The sequence below is a fragment of the Metopolophium dirhodum genome, chromosome 1 (assembly GCF_019925205.1).
Source record: "Metopolophium dirhodum isolate CAU chromosome 1, ASM1992520v1, whole genome shotgun sequence".
NCBI classification, from domain to species: Eukaryota; Metazoa; Arthropoda; class Insecta; order Hemiptera; family Aphididae; genus Metopolophium; species Metopolophium dirhodum.
In genome coordinates, this window is record NC_083560.1 from 95,388,789 (window position 1) to 95,406,261 (window position 17,473).

The 17,473-nt window shown below is 29.5% G+C and overlaps 3 protein-coding genes across 3 annotated transcripts; 1 reads left to right on the forward strand and 2 right to left on the reverse strand.

Annotated features, from left to right (window-relative positions):
• Positions 1-1,127: 1,127 nt before the first annotated feature.
• Positions 1,128-4,460, reverse strand: LOC132946709 (uncharacterized). The gene is made up of 3 exons (XM_061016769.1): positions 4,343-4,460; positions 3,279-3,417; positions 1,128-1,311 (listed from the first exon to the last, which is right to left on the reverse strand). The coding sequence occupies exons 1-3, from the start codon at positions 4,437-4,439 to the stop codon at positions 1,128-1,130; spliced, it is 420 nt and encodes a 139-aa protein (XP_060872752.1). The 5' UTR covers positions 4,440-4,460.
• A 3,811-nt stretch (positions 4,461-8,271) lies between these two features.
• Positions 8,272-11,290, forward strand: LOC132946719 (uncharacterized). Its single transcript, XM_061016780.1, has 2 exons — positions 8,272-8,452; positions 10,962-11,290. Exons 1-2 carry the CDS (start codon positions 8,272-8,274, stop codon positions 11,288-11,290), a joined length of 510 nt encoding a protein of 169 aa, XP_060872763.1.
• A 1,423-nt stretch (positions 11,291-12,713) lies between these two features.
• On the reverse strand, positions 12,714-15,056 carry LOC132934478 (uncharacterized). The gene is made up of 2 exons (XM_061000777.1): positions 14,781-15,056; positions 12,714-12,833 (listed from the first exon to the last, which is right to left on the reverse strand). The coding sequence occupies exons 1-2, from the start codon at positions 15,054-15,056 to the stop codon at positions 12,714-12,716; spliced, it is 396 nt and encodes a 131-aa protein (XP_060856760.1).
• Between the last annotated feature and the right edge of the window lie 2,417 nt (positions 15,057-17,473).

Below are 17,473 nucleotides of genomic sequence, written 5' to 3' on the forward strand. Positions count from 1 at the left end.
TACCTAATACCTATTTCTGCAGCAGTTACTATAATGCAGTGTAATCTTATATTTAAGCACCATGAAAAATATATATTTTTCGTAAAAACCAGAGAAATATTTTATTGAAAAATAAAACAAATAAATAATATGCAGTATGCAAATAACAGTATTTAAATGGATTTATATTATGTTTACCGGCTTCGTAAAAACGGTCTATGGCAGTGTGGCATCGGTAGGTAGAAAACACATATAGGCACGCTGGACTGGAGCCACTAAACTAAGTGTAAAAAAATGATTAAAACGACTAAACCTCGGATGGTCTCCGATTCTTAAAATCAACAATGAATCAAAACCGGTCGCAAACTCGTAAAAATGTGCTACAATGCACATATGGTAATACATTAACCACATATAGTCTCCGGGGAGATGACCGCCGCGCTCCACTCTGCAGTCGGCCAGCTGTCACTCCTACAGGGTACCATTTATTTTTTATTTTTGGCTATTGCTTTCTTTAAGATAAACAGCCTCGCCAAACATTATAGAATATAATATTAGGTGTAATAGTATTTACTGGACGAATAAACATAAAAATGACATACAAGATTTATTTTTAGCCACTCTCTGCCTCATTCTAAAATTCTAGTAATATCAAAGTAAAAATAGAAACGTAAAAAAAGATTTTACAAATTTTAATATAATGTGAATCTAAAATGTTTGAAATGCCCATGTGTGTCCATCTAGCTCACCAAATGACCAAACTCCAGGCACAATGATGGTTTTCACATGTTTTATTCAAATTATTATTAAATATTAAATGATTGTAAATATAACTATTGAAAAAGATGTAGTATAAAATATTTTCATCATAGAGATACAATAAAAAAATACAGGATAAATAACTACGATGGACCATACAGAATGTGCGATGATGCAATATACATATTCATAGGTAGGCATAAATATGCATAAATATACGTATTCCTTATAAATACGCGTCACATCACACATGCGTTCTATAACTGATTATTAGAATTGTGACGGAAATTCTCTGGACATTGTTCTTACATTCAAATTAGTAAAAATTATGTAATTAATAATAAATTAATTATTTTACGAAACTTTATTTTTATGTATCAAAACATAAACTACAAACATGTTATCCCGGTATTTGCACAAAAATACTGCCAAAACCATCTTAAACACTCCACTTTTCTCTTGTCTACGACATCGCCCTTAGGAATTTTTGGCACATTTAACAAATGTCTAAAACTAGTGAAAGACATGGCTGAATGAGGTCCGTTGTCTGCACATCTCGCTTGTCGTTGTTCCCTTTAAAGTTAAAAAAAAAAATTATTCCTAAAGTTAATGAAAACAGATACGCAATCAATGTTTTTTTTTTCAGTGGTTGTAAGTCACCACTCGCCACCACTTTAAAATATGTACAATATATAGTGCATTAGTGCGCAACAGATACCCCTCAACACAATACAAAAAAAATCTCGTTACTCTTATGCAAATTTAAGTCACCCCCAAGCCTGGATTAAGGGGGGCAAGGGATCACGGTCCCGGGGCCCATTGATTTTGGGGGCCCATCTTTATCCCCAAATCATATTTTTTTAACGCGTCCAATACAGTTCAAAAAAAAAAGTATTTAAGTAGGGATAGTACCTATAGTAAGTAAATTATTATTAATAATTATAAAATAAAATTGTTCTCATTTTATATCATGAAAAATTACTATAAATAATGAACTATGTTTGCCAAAAATTTTGTTTGTTATTTTTTTTTTTGAGCATTTTAGATTACTGATTTAATTATTTAAGTATAAAAAAAGGTAGTTATGAGAAAAAAATTATTTAGCTCTTGTAAATTAGGTTTTCAGTTAAAAGTATTAATGCATATTATACTAAACTTTAGAGGATCATGGTTAATAACCTAGCAAACCAAAATTGATAATTTGACTGTCAAAACGCTCTACTAGAATCTATCAAAAAATATAGTAGTTACCATTTTAAAAAATAAAGTCAATTTTATTATTGGTACAAATGAGTGTTTAAAAATGTTATGAAAAAATTGCCTGTTAAAAATAAAGAAACACGTCTTTTTTTTAACGAAATTCCATATCTTTGATCCATATAGACCACAATTGTTAAAAAAAAAAAACCTGAATACAATGACATAAGATACACCCTGTATTTTTTTGTATATTAAATAATTATACAATAATTTAAAGTCGTTAATAAATATGTAATGATACAATTATTTGAAGTTAAAGTTGAAAGGGGCCCACTAAGTGTATGGTGTCCCAGGGCCCAATTAATCTTTAATCCGGGCTTGGACTCACCCCATTATACGCTACCTATTTTTGTGATTTCAAATTATATATTTCAAATAACTATAAAAAAATTTTGTTTTTTCTGAACTAATATTAACCCGAATAATAATGGTTATTAACACCCAAACGTTTGTTTAAAATTTTTATTTTGTTATGATTCGGGTGCAAAGCCCTGAGTTATTTATTTAAATAAACCAATTTAGAACATTATATCTCAAGTGCAACTGATCACTCCGTCTTTATTCACAAAATGTGTAATTAATGTTTAAAACACAGGTTTGCATATTGCCGATTTCAGCCCTATTTTGGGATGTGCCAAATTCAACAATTAGAGGCCAATTATTGTTAAGCAAACATGAATTTATGGTCAAAATTAAATTAATTGATGGTCTAGGAGACGGAACCGAGATATTATTGCATGGGCTTAAACTACGATTACATTTCCAGTATAAAAACCAACCACTGCACATTTCCATAACCATAAATAGTAATATTTTAACAGTCACAAATCACAATTGATCATAATGATTGATTCTTATAAGATGTAATGATTATCCATACTTAAAACCATGCGATGACGTAAATCACCCTGTGGTTAATTAAATTTATCATGCATCGAATGTCAAAAATATAGAGAAAAGGAACTCCGAAGAATTCATAGGCGCAAATAGATGGGCATTAGAAAAGATAGATAAAAATAGATCACCACAAACAATTGAATGGACTCCCCCCCCCTCCCAAACGTTTCCTCTTTTAAGCTTATTCAAGTTTGTTATAATACAGCTTCTGCATTACCCCACTCCAAATCACAAATGCTATTTGCGCCTATAAAAAAGATTACCTACACAATTTGGTGTAAAGGAAAGACTATATAATATTTTTGTTTTTAATCGATATTATTGAATGGAAGAGGGTGGGAACGTCGGTTCCATAACAACATGTAAAATCAGGATATATTTACTGCTGGTTTCCATGCTGGCTGACGATCGACTTGGTATTGGTAGTATCTGCCTTAGGTGATAGTGGTTCATCGTCTTCGGGGGCGATCAGCTCCAGGCGGGACAGCGTATCCAACAATTCGTCACGGTAGGAAACCCGAGCTGAAATTATGATGGTATAGATTATAATCAAACAACGAAATATAAATGAAACATTATTGATTAAATACCTACCTACCAACTTAAAACTTTCAACATGAAATTTAATGCAAATATATAAATTTCAAATAAGCAAAAAGTTTTCCGAAAAAATATTTCAGTTACAAAAATGTGTTCTTAAAAAATAACAATAATAATATTATCAATATAGTTCCAGTACCGGCAACGGTGGTGCGGCACACGATTCTGCACAATATACCTTATTGCCTACCCGATTCCGTACATTTTCGTAATATAAAATATTTTTTTATTTAACCCAAATTTAACACGATTCCACATAAAAATTGTTGCGACGTTGCCAATTATGAGGAAAAATAATCATAACAATAATATTAAATAAAACAATTAATAATTAAAAATATATATACTCTATTGTTGAAATAAAAATAAAATAATACAAAAATGGTCAAATTAATTAAAATAAACAATTAAAATAAGTAGTTAATTACAATTTTTTTCCTTGATATCGAGGACCAACTTGTGATAAAAATTGAATAGTAATTATTATAATAACGATATTTAAAACACAAAAATGCAATATATACGTACGAACGGGTATCTAACAGGTAACTGATGAGTCCAGATAAAACATATATGTAATACACTAACCACTGTGTGACGGGGAGTTATATGTAATACACTGTAGACTATTCAGATAAGCTAGTATTTGGGGAGAAACTAACATTTAAAAATGATATAAGTTATAACCATAAATTATATTTGTAATTTTACTGTCGAATAATGCATAATATATTATGTTTAAAAATCAGCCACATCATCCCCCCCCCCCCATGTAAAAATGACCGTTACTGGCAGACGGCAGTTCTTACTAATAACGAAATAAAAAAATAAAAATCTAGGTACTCACCGCTGGGCTGATCCGTATCGATAATGAAGTCAATAGTCTTCCCGCTGATGGCGGTGATCGTCGCGATCAAAATTAAAATTTTTGTTATGGACGTCATGACGTTGTAGTTGTAACTTGTACCTAGGTCTGTAAACTGATAGTTAGAGAGCCGTCGCGTTCCCTTTTATAACATACCCGGGGCGTGGCAATGATGAACAGCGTTTACAGAACTAAGGCATGATGATATGCGCACCTACCGGCTAACTAATAAACCATACACGAGCATATAATATTATAATATATTAGAGGTTGTCTTAGAGGACTTCTTTTTATCGAATCTTTGGATGGTAATTCAATTAATATGTCTTTTGGCACATTTTGTATGGCTTGAGCAAAAATTTGTCCTGGATTGTTACAAGTCTGATGTAGTGATGTGAACATCCTTTAATAGTTTGTTAACTATACCTATCTGTAAACTTGTATATTAGGTATAATTAATATTATTTCGAAGTGGTTAAAAATTTGTGCAATGATAAATATTCCGATTCCATACAACAACGATTTAACAAACAAAAAAAGTGATACTGAATATTTGATTGATCATTTAATAGGTAAAGAAGACGCAGTATAGCTTTATGACGATAGGATAGGTTAATTAATTATAATTCATACCAGAATACGTATGAAGTATGAATGTAAAACTATGAATGAATAAGATATTCGTAAAAGATTAAACAAATAAAGAAACAAAAGATGAGTGATAATGTGAACAATTGTGTACCTAAATCTCTAAATATAATTACTTATCTACAGTCTTGGGTAGTATTCCGAATAAAGTATTCCGAATACAGTATTCGGAATACTATTTAGGTATTCAGAATACTTTTGAAAATACTTTTCCTAAAAGTATTTTATGCAGTATTCAGGATACCTTCGAAAGTATTCCAAATACTATATTCGGAATACTTTAATAGTATAACAGTATATTTTTTTTAGGATTTTGATTATACAATATAAAACGTATAATTTGTGTTGGCAATTTGTAGGTAATTGATAACATCTCTCAATATTTAATATCATACATTCATACAATAATAAAATTATGACCGGTATTGGTTCATATCATGTTTACTGATTAGTGGTTATCGATCAGCGATACCGATTGCAATAACAAGAATGCTATAAATAAATTTGTATATTAAAGACTAATGGGTATTTCCGTATTGGCTTATGGTGCTTATCTTATACATTTTATCCACTGTAACTGAACGTCTGTGTCTCTGACGTCTCTGTAGTCTGCACATCGTTGTACCCATACTAACTATGGTCTATGTTCTATGACAAGCCAATAAGCCATTTAGAAATGCAGAATAAAGTGCAACAGTCGGATAGTGACACATCACACATTATACTGAGTACTGACATAATATATTATTATTATATACTATTTTACGTATTTTTGTTTACAACGTGTTAAATCATTAATTTGCGAGTTCACAATTATGGCAGATAAAACTTTAAATAGTGTAAATAGTGACTACCGTCTTCCTTGGATTAAATATGAAAATCTTTAACAAAAAATATTTTAAAAGTATTTGGAATATTTTTATAGTATTCTAAATACTTTATTCAGAATACTATTTTTATGGTGTATTCGAATACACATTCGGAATACTATTTTTCATCAGTATTCGAGTATTTATTCCAAATACTTTTAAAAAGTATTTTACCCAAGACTGCTTATCTACAAAAATTACAATAATAAATTGTATAAAACTATTTATTAAACAATACCTAATGTTGTATGTGCCTATGCAAATATTTTCTTATTTTTAAATTAATAATAATGTATACATATACATTTATATAATTATATTTTATCATACTTATTTTCTAAAAAAAAAAATAGACTCAGTGTGTTTTCATGCTTTGTGGTCATTATTAACATTTTGTTAACGATAGTATTATTACTAATATGCGTTGTAACTTGCAGTAATGACCATAGTTGTCTACTTATATAATTACCTTATTTACAGATATATAGTAATGGAACTAATAACCAGTGATTCAATAATAGTTTAGATAGGTAGGAATGTGCCTACGTGGTAAAAAATAGTATGGATATTGGTTATAAAATAAAAGTAAAAAATGTCAAAATCGTCTGCTTTAATAAAAGTCCTGGAGTTTTATTTGTATTGATAAATATAAACTATATTATAAAATATCTAACACTCTGGAAGACATTACTACATAAAAAGTAAGCGTTTAGCTCGGCAGGCACTTAGTGACGCCATTTATAAAATAGGTACGGGAGACACAGTAGATACTATGTGTATAGGTTGACAGTTTTCTTATCCCAATTCCGAAACCATAAATCATGAAGGTCAGTCGGTCCGTTACCAAGTCTGAAACCTATAGTTAGTATATGGCTATTTCAGAAATAAATGTAATATAATATTATAGTAGTACCTACCTACTATAGATAGTGATGTGCGATAGGTCTGTAGACATTGTGTATAGACTATAGATTGACGGTTTTTTTACACGAATTCCAAATCCATTAATCATGAGGGTTGGGTCAGAAACAGCCTATTGTTATAATAATATAATATACCTAATACCTATTTCTGCAGCAGTTACTATAATGCAGTGTAATCTTATATTTAAGCACCATGAAAAATATATATTTTTCGTAAAAACCAGAGAAATATTTTATTGAAAAATAAAACAAATAAATAATATGCAGTATGCAAATAACAGTATTTAAATGGATTTATATTATGTTTACCGGCTTCGTAAAAACGGTCTATGGCAGTGTGGCATCGGTAGGTAGAAAACACATATAGGCACGCTGGACTGGAGCCACTAAACTAAGTGTAAAAAAATGATTAAAACGACTAAACCTCGGATGGTCTCCGATTCTTAAAATCAACAATGAATCAAAACCGGTCGCAAACTCGTAAATATGTGCTACAATGCACATATGGTAATACATTAACCACATATAGTCTCCGGGGAGATGACCGCCGCGCTCCACTCTGCAGTCGGCCAGCTGTCACTCCTACAGGGTACCATTTATTTTTTATTTTTGGCTATTGCTTTCTTTAAGATAAACAGCCTCGCCAAACATTATAGAATATAATATTAGGTGTAATAGTATTTACTGGACGAATAAACATAAAAATGACATACAAGATTTATTTTTAACCACTCTCTGCCTCATTCTAAAATTCTAGTAATATCAAAGTAAAAATAGAAACGTAAAAAAAGATTTTACAAATTTTAATATAATGTGAATCTAAAATGTTTGAAATGCCCATGTGTGTCCATCTAGCTCACCAAATGACCAAACTCCAGGCACAATGATGGTTTTCACATGTTTTATTCAAATTATTATTAAATATTAAATGATTGTAAATATAACTATTGAAAAAGATGTAGTATAAAATATTTTCATCATAGAGATACAATAAAAAAATACAGGATAAATAACTACGATGGACCATACAGAATGTGCGATGATGCAATATACATATTCATAGGTAGGCATAAATATGCATAAATATACGTATTCCTTATAAATACGCGTCACATCACACATGCGTTCTATAACTGAGTATTACAATTGCCACGGAAATTCTCTGGACATTGTTCTTACATTCAAATTGGTAAAAATTATGTAATTAATAATAAATAAATTATTTTACGAAACTTTATTTTTATGTATCAAAACTTAAACTACAAACATTTTGTCTCGGTTATTGTACAATAATACATCCAAATTTTTCTTATAATAATTTTCCGATTTCGTATCCGATTACTTTTATGCGGTACCCGTTATTTAGATTTTTTGGTAGTATTTTTAGTAATTAGTAGTCAATTTGTGTTCATCGTCATCGTGACTAGAAGCATATTTTTTATTAAAATTTTTTCTACAAAACAAAAAAAATATGTCTGAATCTGTGAATCTAGAACTTATGATCACTATTATCGAAGAACGGCCAGTAATTTGGGATATAACTCTAGACATTTACAAAGACAGAAACTTAACGAGGAATGCATGGAAGGAAATATGTTTGGCATTTGTTGAGGATTTTGATGATAAATCAGAAAAATACAAAGATGATATTAGTAGGTAAGTCTTAACAAATATTAAAATAGTTTTATATTCAAGACCAATTATAAGTACCATATATTTAGATTTTTATAATTTTGTAAAGAAAACAATTGTTAGGATCGTATTGTTTGTGTAACCTATATAAACTTAAATAAACTAATTGACTTATTTAATTATATTGTAATGTTATATACTTGAATTTTGCCATGGCACTGATCCTGCATCACTTACGAAGTATTCAGCATACTTATTTCGAATTTCATTGGCATGTCGTCCTCCTCGTACATAGTTTGCTTGATCAACCGCGTCTTCAAATCCCATTATAGGTAATTCATTAATTTCGTGTTCTTCGTAATGAAGTCCGTCTTTTTCGCGAGTATTATTATGTACAATACAAGCAGCTTTGACGATATTAACAGCAAAATCTGTGGCAACATTCAATGGCCGATGCAATACACGCCATTTATTACTAAGTATACCAAAGGCGCACTCTACGTATCGCCGTGCTCGGCTTAGCCGGTAATTAAAAACTTTTTTAGTTGTAGTTAAGTGATAGCCACCGAAAGGTCTTATTAAATTTGTTGTAAGTCCAACTGCTTCATCACCCAAAAAAACATAAGGAAAATCTTGATCTTGTAATTCATTTATCGGTTCTGGATCACAGTGGCGTAAACTGGGGGTCGCACGGGGTCGCACTTGCGACCCCTGAAAATATCATAGGGTCGCAAGAGTATCTTTTTGCGACTCCAAAAAATCACGATTTCAGTTTTCAAAAAGTTTAAATATCAATATAATAATAAATTAACAAATTTATATTTTGAGAACCAATGTTTAACTTTGTTTTGAAGCACTGGAATTATTATAATATTATATCCTTTCCACATTTCTTTATAGTTTTGTCATTAACCATTTTCTAATATTATTATACCAATATGTATATTTATATTTTATTGTGATCGGCCGACTCGAGTCTCAATGGCAGCTGATAGTAAAAACGTGTCATAGTTTAAAATTATTATTTATTTGTTTTATACATGCATTTATTTTTGACACTTGTATTATTTTATTTCTTATCCGCGAACGATTCAAAATTAAAAGTGTTTCGACAACTTGCTAAAATGGATAAATTTATTGTAAAAATATCGAAAAAGTCGAAGGTAAGTGTCTATTTTTTCTTTAAATTCGTATAATTGTTTAGTACATATACCTATTTAGTATGCACTAAGTTTAAAGTAGCCCTTAAAATATATTACTGATTTATATTATACTAAAACTACTATTTTGACAAATAAAAAAATATATATTTGATCTGTAAGTTAATTTTTAAATTAATTATTAAGATAATATTATATTATTGAGCAAATTAAATTTATTTTGGTATATATTTTTTGTATTATTTCGGTACTAATTGTTGTACCTGCTTAAGAAAAAATACTAATACAAATGCTCAGAAAAATGTTAGCTTATCTGAAGAAAACCTCCATTTCCCAGGAAAAACAATCAAAAATGATACCTAAATCTAGTGAATAATTAATTTCCTATCATATATTTAGTATTCGTATACAATTTATTGAAATTATATTTGTAATAATTTAATATCATTAAATATTTAAGGATATTTTGTTAAATACCTACTTCTACCAATTCAAAGTGAAAATTCTTTAACTAGTTACCTACGTAAAATAAATAATAGTAAATGTTTTGGTTAATTTGTGTAGTATAAAAGTGATAGATATGTATTTAAACATACAAATTCAAATACAAATATAAACAGTACATATTATAAAAATCTAAATAGCAGCTGTTATTTAAAATATTAATTTTATGAAATAAAATAATTGTTGTATTTTATGTATTCATATATTCTTTAAGAAAATTATACATATTTTATTGACGGTAGTCAGTAAGTAATTATTACCCTACTAATTATAGTGCATATTCATAATATATACCAAATACCAATAGATACAATATGACAATATGTGTTTTGTGTTTAAGGCGTTTAAGCTTTTAGGGTTAAAATAGTTTTGTTGAGCTTATATACTTGTAATATTAAATATAGAATAAAAGAAAACATTTTTGGGGAGGTGTGATGGGCTAAGCCCTCCCAAAAGTCTGTCCAACCTAGAAACTTATTGCAACCCAACAATTTAGACCAATTTACGCCACTGCTGGATCAGGTATATGTAATTCGTTTTTCTCCATTAATTTCCACAGTGACGATTCTTTAAATATTGTAGAATCACATTCTTTTCCATACGCTCCAATGTCTACGTACGAAAATCTATAATTTGAATCTGCTACAACAAACAGCACTATAGAAAATTAGTTTTTATAGTTGTAGTACATAGATATTTGCTGGCCATGTAAAAAATACTTCAATATTTAAATATAAGGTTGAACATAAGTTGATCTATGAGTGATTAAAAAATTATTAAAAACATAAACACAATTTGTTTAAGATTTTTTACCTTTTGTGGTGTGTACTGTGTATAATAATTAATAATAATAAAATATTTTTAGGGAAAATGTATCTCAATAAGTGGTCCAATATTAGGGACAATTGGGTTCGTTCATACAAACAATTTAAAAGTAATGAACGATCTGGATCTGGTGCAAATAAATCCAAAAAATATATATTTCACGAACAGTTAAGGTTTTTAGAAAAAGTAGTCGACCAAAGACCTACAATTTCCAGTTTGGCGAAAAAAAATGATAACTCTGAAGAGGACAATGACCGCAGTATAATTAACGAATGTTGTTATGCTATAGAAAATGAAAATACGGCTGAAGCAACTGTTTCAAAATCTCCTCGAAAATCTCTGAAAAGCTCCGACCAAAAAAAAAATTAAAATTTGCCTCGAATTCCAACCAACCGACCACCTCAATTAGGCATCGGATTGGAACTGATAAGGCCACTTTCAAATGAAAGGAGGGAGATAAAGTGGACAAACAAGAGCGGATACATATTGTTCTAACGCTCCTGACGACTTGAGTCCCCGAAATGGGACGAAATAAGTTACCTGACCAGTCAAATTTATACCTTTCATAGGTACGCAAGCAGTGGCGTGGTGAACGGGGTTTTATGACGCCCAGGCGTCGTGGTGGAATTTTTTTTGGGGGGGGATGGTTGGATACATTATGGTAACCAATAACATAAAACAAAAATCAAAATATTTACAGTCACATAATAATTATAATATTATGTACTATATATTATATTAAGAGCCAAGGGGGATAAAGAGTGGGTAGGTACTGAAATATATACTGGGGCATCATAGTTTATAAATGTTTACCACGCCACTGTACGCAAGTAATATGCAGCAGAGCTTGAAAAAAAAAATTTGGTTTTATGTTATTTATAATTAAAACGTCACATAATTTTTGAGTTTATCGGTATTTAAAATTACAACGTAATTCAACTTCTGCGTTTATCGTTTTTCAGAATTAAAACGTTATCCAAGTTATACGTTTATCGTTATTTAGAACTAAAACGTTATACAAGTTTTGCGTTTATCGTTATTTAAAATAGTGTTAATACTTATTAAATTTAAAAATAATAACTAATGCGGGTAGGTAATGGCCCGGATACGGAATATAATATAATCAATTCTTAAATTGTTTGCATGAAACAAATGTTTCTACGAAACCAATAGACACCTTTTAAATAAACACATTTTAAAATATTTCGTTTTCTGTTATTTTTCGTTCAATGATATTCTATAAATGGCCTACGTTTTGCGTTATTTTTCGTTTAATGATATTCTATAAATTACGTTTTGCATTATGTTTTGTTTAATGATGTATAATATATTTTGTTATGTCTTGTTTACGGTATTTAATTATTTTTGATTATCGCTTTCCTTTATAATAACAACGCTTACAATATTATAATCATAACGTTATTATAACATTTGCAAGCTCTGGTATGCAGTCAAAATGTATGATAATAATTAATTTAAAGAATAAAATTCAAATTGATTTATATGTAATATAAGTAATTTTTTATTGATAAAATTAAACAAAATTCCAGGAATTGCTTCCTTTTATTACATATTAAAACGTATCACACCTTCCACCGGTACTACTTCCGCGTTGTATGAAGTGACCTACACATTCGTTTTTGAAGCTGCACCTGTTTAAGCGTAGCTACACAAGATTCCGACGCTGTTTGTTCATATCCCTATATGGTTTCAAGTGTTTTTTTGACTTATAACAATTATCAGTACCGGGGCGGTTCAATCCGATATTTAATTTCTTCTAGATAATCGCTGACTAATCTAGTATTCTCCTATTATTTCTTATCCTCCCAGGTAATGGTCCAAGAGTTCCTGCTTTTGTTTGCTCCATCAATACGGCCACATATTTAGTTACAGCACCAGGTGTCCACTTTGTCTAAAAATGGTTAGAAGCATTTTATAGTAAGTTGTATAAATATTTTGTACACTGCAATACTCCATTACGACATTATAGCCACTAAGGGTTTCTGCAACTATGCAAGTACAATTATTGAGTTTGGAAAATAAATATATTATTTTTAAATTTTTTAATGTCAATGTAACAATAAATTAGGAGCCCTGTATTAAATGTTCAAGCTTTTTTACCCAACAAATAAAATTATATTGACATTTATAGAAAAAAAACTGAAAATGTCTGTAAACCGTTCAAAACAAATTTAAATATTTTGAAAATTGTATCGTGTATAGAAAATGCTGATATAAACATTCAATGAAAATGCCATGTATCTACGGTAATTTTTTTTAGAGTTACGCCAAAAACCAAAATCAATTTTGTCAAAAACCTATTTTGCGTAAAAATTCCCTGTTTTCCTTAATTTTTTTTTTCCCGGCACTTTTGAAAACTACTTGGAATTTTTACCTCCCCAATATACCAACTAGATTCACTTTCCCATCGACCAAGATACTGAAGTTTAAAATCGAAGCATTATTACGACTATTTAATATTAAAATTAAATTAAAATAAAAAAAAAACACATCATTATAACATCAATACATCGCTCATCTATCGACTGCGTATCGTGTGGACTGTGGACTAAAATAATTTTTCAAAATTTGGTTTTTATATGGCTTTCTGTAGAGCTGCAGTGTAACCAATTAATTGTATTCTTATAATGAATTTCATTATTATAATATTTTATATAGTTTTGGACCATTACGCAAACATATACATAAAAATATAATTTAATTCTTTTGTTTAGATTTAATCATTGGTTAAAGTACCTATATAAGTAGTAAGTACCAAAGTACAGTAGTTAATTTTAATATCTACAGTTATTTAAAAATTATAAAACATTTATTGAGTTACTTTGTTATTTGTTAGCTTTAAAAAAGGGTAGTTATAATATTATTAGTTTTATATGAAAAAAAAGTAACTAATTTTTAACTAAGTTAAGTTACATATATTTTCTAATTAACTTGTAACTTATCCAAGTTAAAAAAAATAAAGGTAACTTTTAACTTTAAACTTAACGTACATTTTTCTTTACTAACTTAACTTAACAGGTTAAAAAAAATAGTTAACTTGTCCAGCCTTGCCAATCACAACACTAGTGACAGCCTAGCATTATGTCATATCCGTGAAATAATATAATAAAGTTTTATTCTATTATATCTTTAATTAAATATAAACTAAATTTAGGGCAAGGTAATATGAACCTTAGAATTTATTAAAAGCAATTGTTTGGAATACTCAAATATTTCATTGGAAAGGTTTAGGAAGGTTATAAAATACCTGTACAAAACACCTCTCTCAGTGAAGTGGATATTGTATGTGGAATTGAGTCACTATAAAATAGGCGTTCAGCTATTTGAAGAAAAAACTTATCAATGTAATGGTATATTATAGTATATTCAGAATCAATAGAAATAAATAAGTGGAAACACTTTTCTTCATGGGAAAATCTCTAAAAAAAATGTCATTTTGAGCATGTGAAAATTTTTACAAATACTGACGGCCGCATAGGTTCAATAAGCTTACTAGACTTAGGGCGGCTATGCACCCCATTTTTTTTAAAACATTTTAGTTTGAAATATTTATTATCAGGTTTTGTACTGCTAGTACAATTTTAGCCCCCCTCCCAGAAAAATGTCTCTAGTTGTGACTATGACGAGTGGAGATGTTGGTTGCCAACATTTGGTGGATGTCAATCCCACCTTAGAATAACCTGTCTATTTAATCACAATTTTGGTCGTTTTAAATTTCTACTAAAAATCATACAGACATTTATAATTTATAATATTTTCAATAACTAACAGTTATTATGTACAATATTCCTGTGTAATAAGTAATAACTAGATAATAAGTTAATAACACTATAATTACACTATAACTTTCCATGTCTGACAAAAATCCCTTGTGCTTGGGTGTAGTCGTCGGAGATTGAATGCAGTTTTTGTGACCAAGGATGACTGGAGGGTGAACCGATGATAGGAATATCATTCTCTCATTAGCGACGATTTTTTCCAAAGATTCGTCAGGACGTAATATCCTCGAACAACATACACATTTTCTTTTCTTCTTCCGTTTGTTCTTAATAACATTCCTATTATTGTTCAATAGTTTGGCTTGGCTTAAATCAATCGATTGTTTCGACATCATTTTGTAATTTAATATATTATATAAAATTGTTATTTGTAAATTTAATTTTCTTTACATTTAATGTTAAAAAAAAATATTTAGGCGTTATTTACATTTATGATGGGTTGCTATATAGAACCGAGTCTAAGCTACATATTGTATAGTTGATCACAATAAATATTTTTAGTACCTATACCTACCGTAATATAAATAAAGGTAGGTATGAAAGTTAACCTAATATATTATTTGTATTACTTTTTCCTATAAGAGGAATCGTACTATTAAGAAGCTCGTGAATTCTGGACTAATTTCTATAACATAGGTAAATTATAACCACAGACTTTTCTATACCTACTACTATATAGAAATCTATGATTATAACTTGTCGATAGAAATAAATGGTTTGATGATTTAATTTCTTACCTGTCGCGAATTCTGAAACTCTTTGCTCGTTCTGAAATGTACCAAATATGAAGAACTTCATAGTTCCAGGAATATAAATGAAATAGGAATCATATAATCGTAATAAATTAACCCTTCTTTTTATCTTACAAAAGTTAAAGACGACGCGTAGAGACGACGATTTGAGCCCAGTGACGGCGTCAACTCTTTAATTTCATAAGACAAATATAGATGCTCGACAACTACCACCTAAAATTTATCACCCAGACTAGTGGGGGCTTTACCCCACGCCCCCGATTCACAATATACTTTGTAATGTTAGTATCAGAATATAATAAAATTACTTATGTTTATGTGCCTCGTATAGCTTTCGTTATTTTGCTATCCATGAATCCAGGTAAACAACTACAACAAACATTAAATACAGAGCCAAGTGATGTGATTAATTATCACACGAATGTAGGAGTCAGTGAGATTTTTTTAAATATAAATTTAGAAAATTTAAAAACGATCAATATTATTTTATCAAAAACGAAACGGGTGAAATTGAAAACATACCTCAGTAAATATTTAATCATAATAGGTATAATTACTGTGTTACATTACTTTTACTGTGTTTCAACCATTAGAGCCAATTTGGATATATCCAGTATACTGGAACCAACTTGGAATTAATTATAATTTTAAAAGTTCTATATTTTTACTTAATGCCTACTGCAGGTTACTCAATAAATACTAGTTGGATCGGTAATTTAACTTCCCGATTTTTCAAAGCAAGTTACCGGAATGTAACATTAATTTTTTATGAGTGTTTGAATTTAAAATTTTTACGGTAATGGATTTTCATTGGTAAATTAATTAAGTTTTATTATTTCGTGTAATTTAAAGTGTACATAAACGGAACGTTACCTAATTTTTTATGAGTGTTTTAACTTATGATTTTTACGATATATGATATTCAGTGGTAAGCTGAATAGCGGTATTCAGCTTATTCAATTGTCCACCTTTTTAATTTTAATTATTTTAAAAGACGATTTTTTTTTACCACAATAAATTGGTCACAATACATCAGTGCTTGAAACCGTTATTAATTTAATTTTTTGAATACCGATTACCGGTTTTATACCAGTCCTGTTATTAGCGGTAACCAATTACCGGTACTAGATTCAAAACTACAGGTTACCGTTAAGTGATAACCGCTTCCAAAAATTGTCGGTCATCGGTAACCGATTGAATACCGGTTTTCTAAAAAAAAATTGTATTACACCTTTGTACCCGTATACTTCATACATTATTCGTGTTGTTATAGGAATCAAGCTATTTTTAGATTTCTTAGTATAATATCCGGAGACCGGGACTATCGACTATCGAGTACCGTCATTACTCATTACCAACAAACGATATTTTATGTTATAGGTAGGTAGGAAATAGAAATGTAGAATACCAATTATTTGAATTATTATTACAAGAATTGAGACTAGGGAAAAAAACGAAGATATAATAGTATGATTTAAGAATAGTCTTAAGAAGTAATTATTTATTATATCATTAGTAGCTATACGAGCGTATAATCAGCTAAAATAAATTAAACATAATATTATTATAGTCCATACGTAACGGTGGTCAGTATTTATAAATACTGGTAATCGGTTCTTAATCGGTTAAAACATATTACGTTATTATAACGTTTTATGTTAGCTGAAAAATTGTCACGGTAACCGGTAACCGATAACCGGGAGTACAGATAGGTTTGTAATAACGGTAACCGAATATAGGTTCTCCAAAATTCCGAGAAATAACCGGTTTTCGGTAAAAACGGTAACCGGTTTCAAAGCCCTGCAATACACTTAATTTTGGTTTGTCAATATTTCATCTTTTCGTTATTTTCAAAGTCGGCATTTCAATCTGTCAATATTTCGTACTTTTCGATAATTTGACTACCTATCGACATTTTACTCTGTCGATATTTTGACTAGTTTTAACCGGATCCCTTTATTATACAGTAGGTATACAAAATATGTTAGTGTATTTCCAGT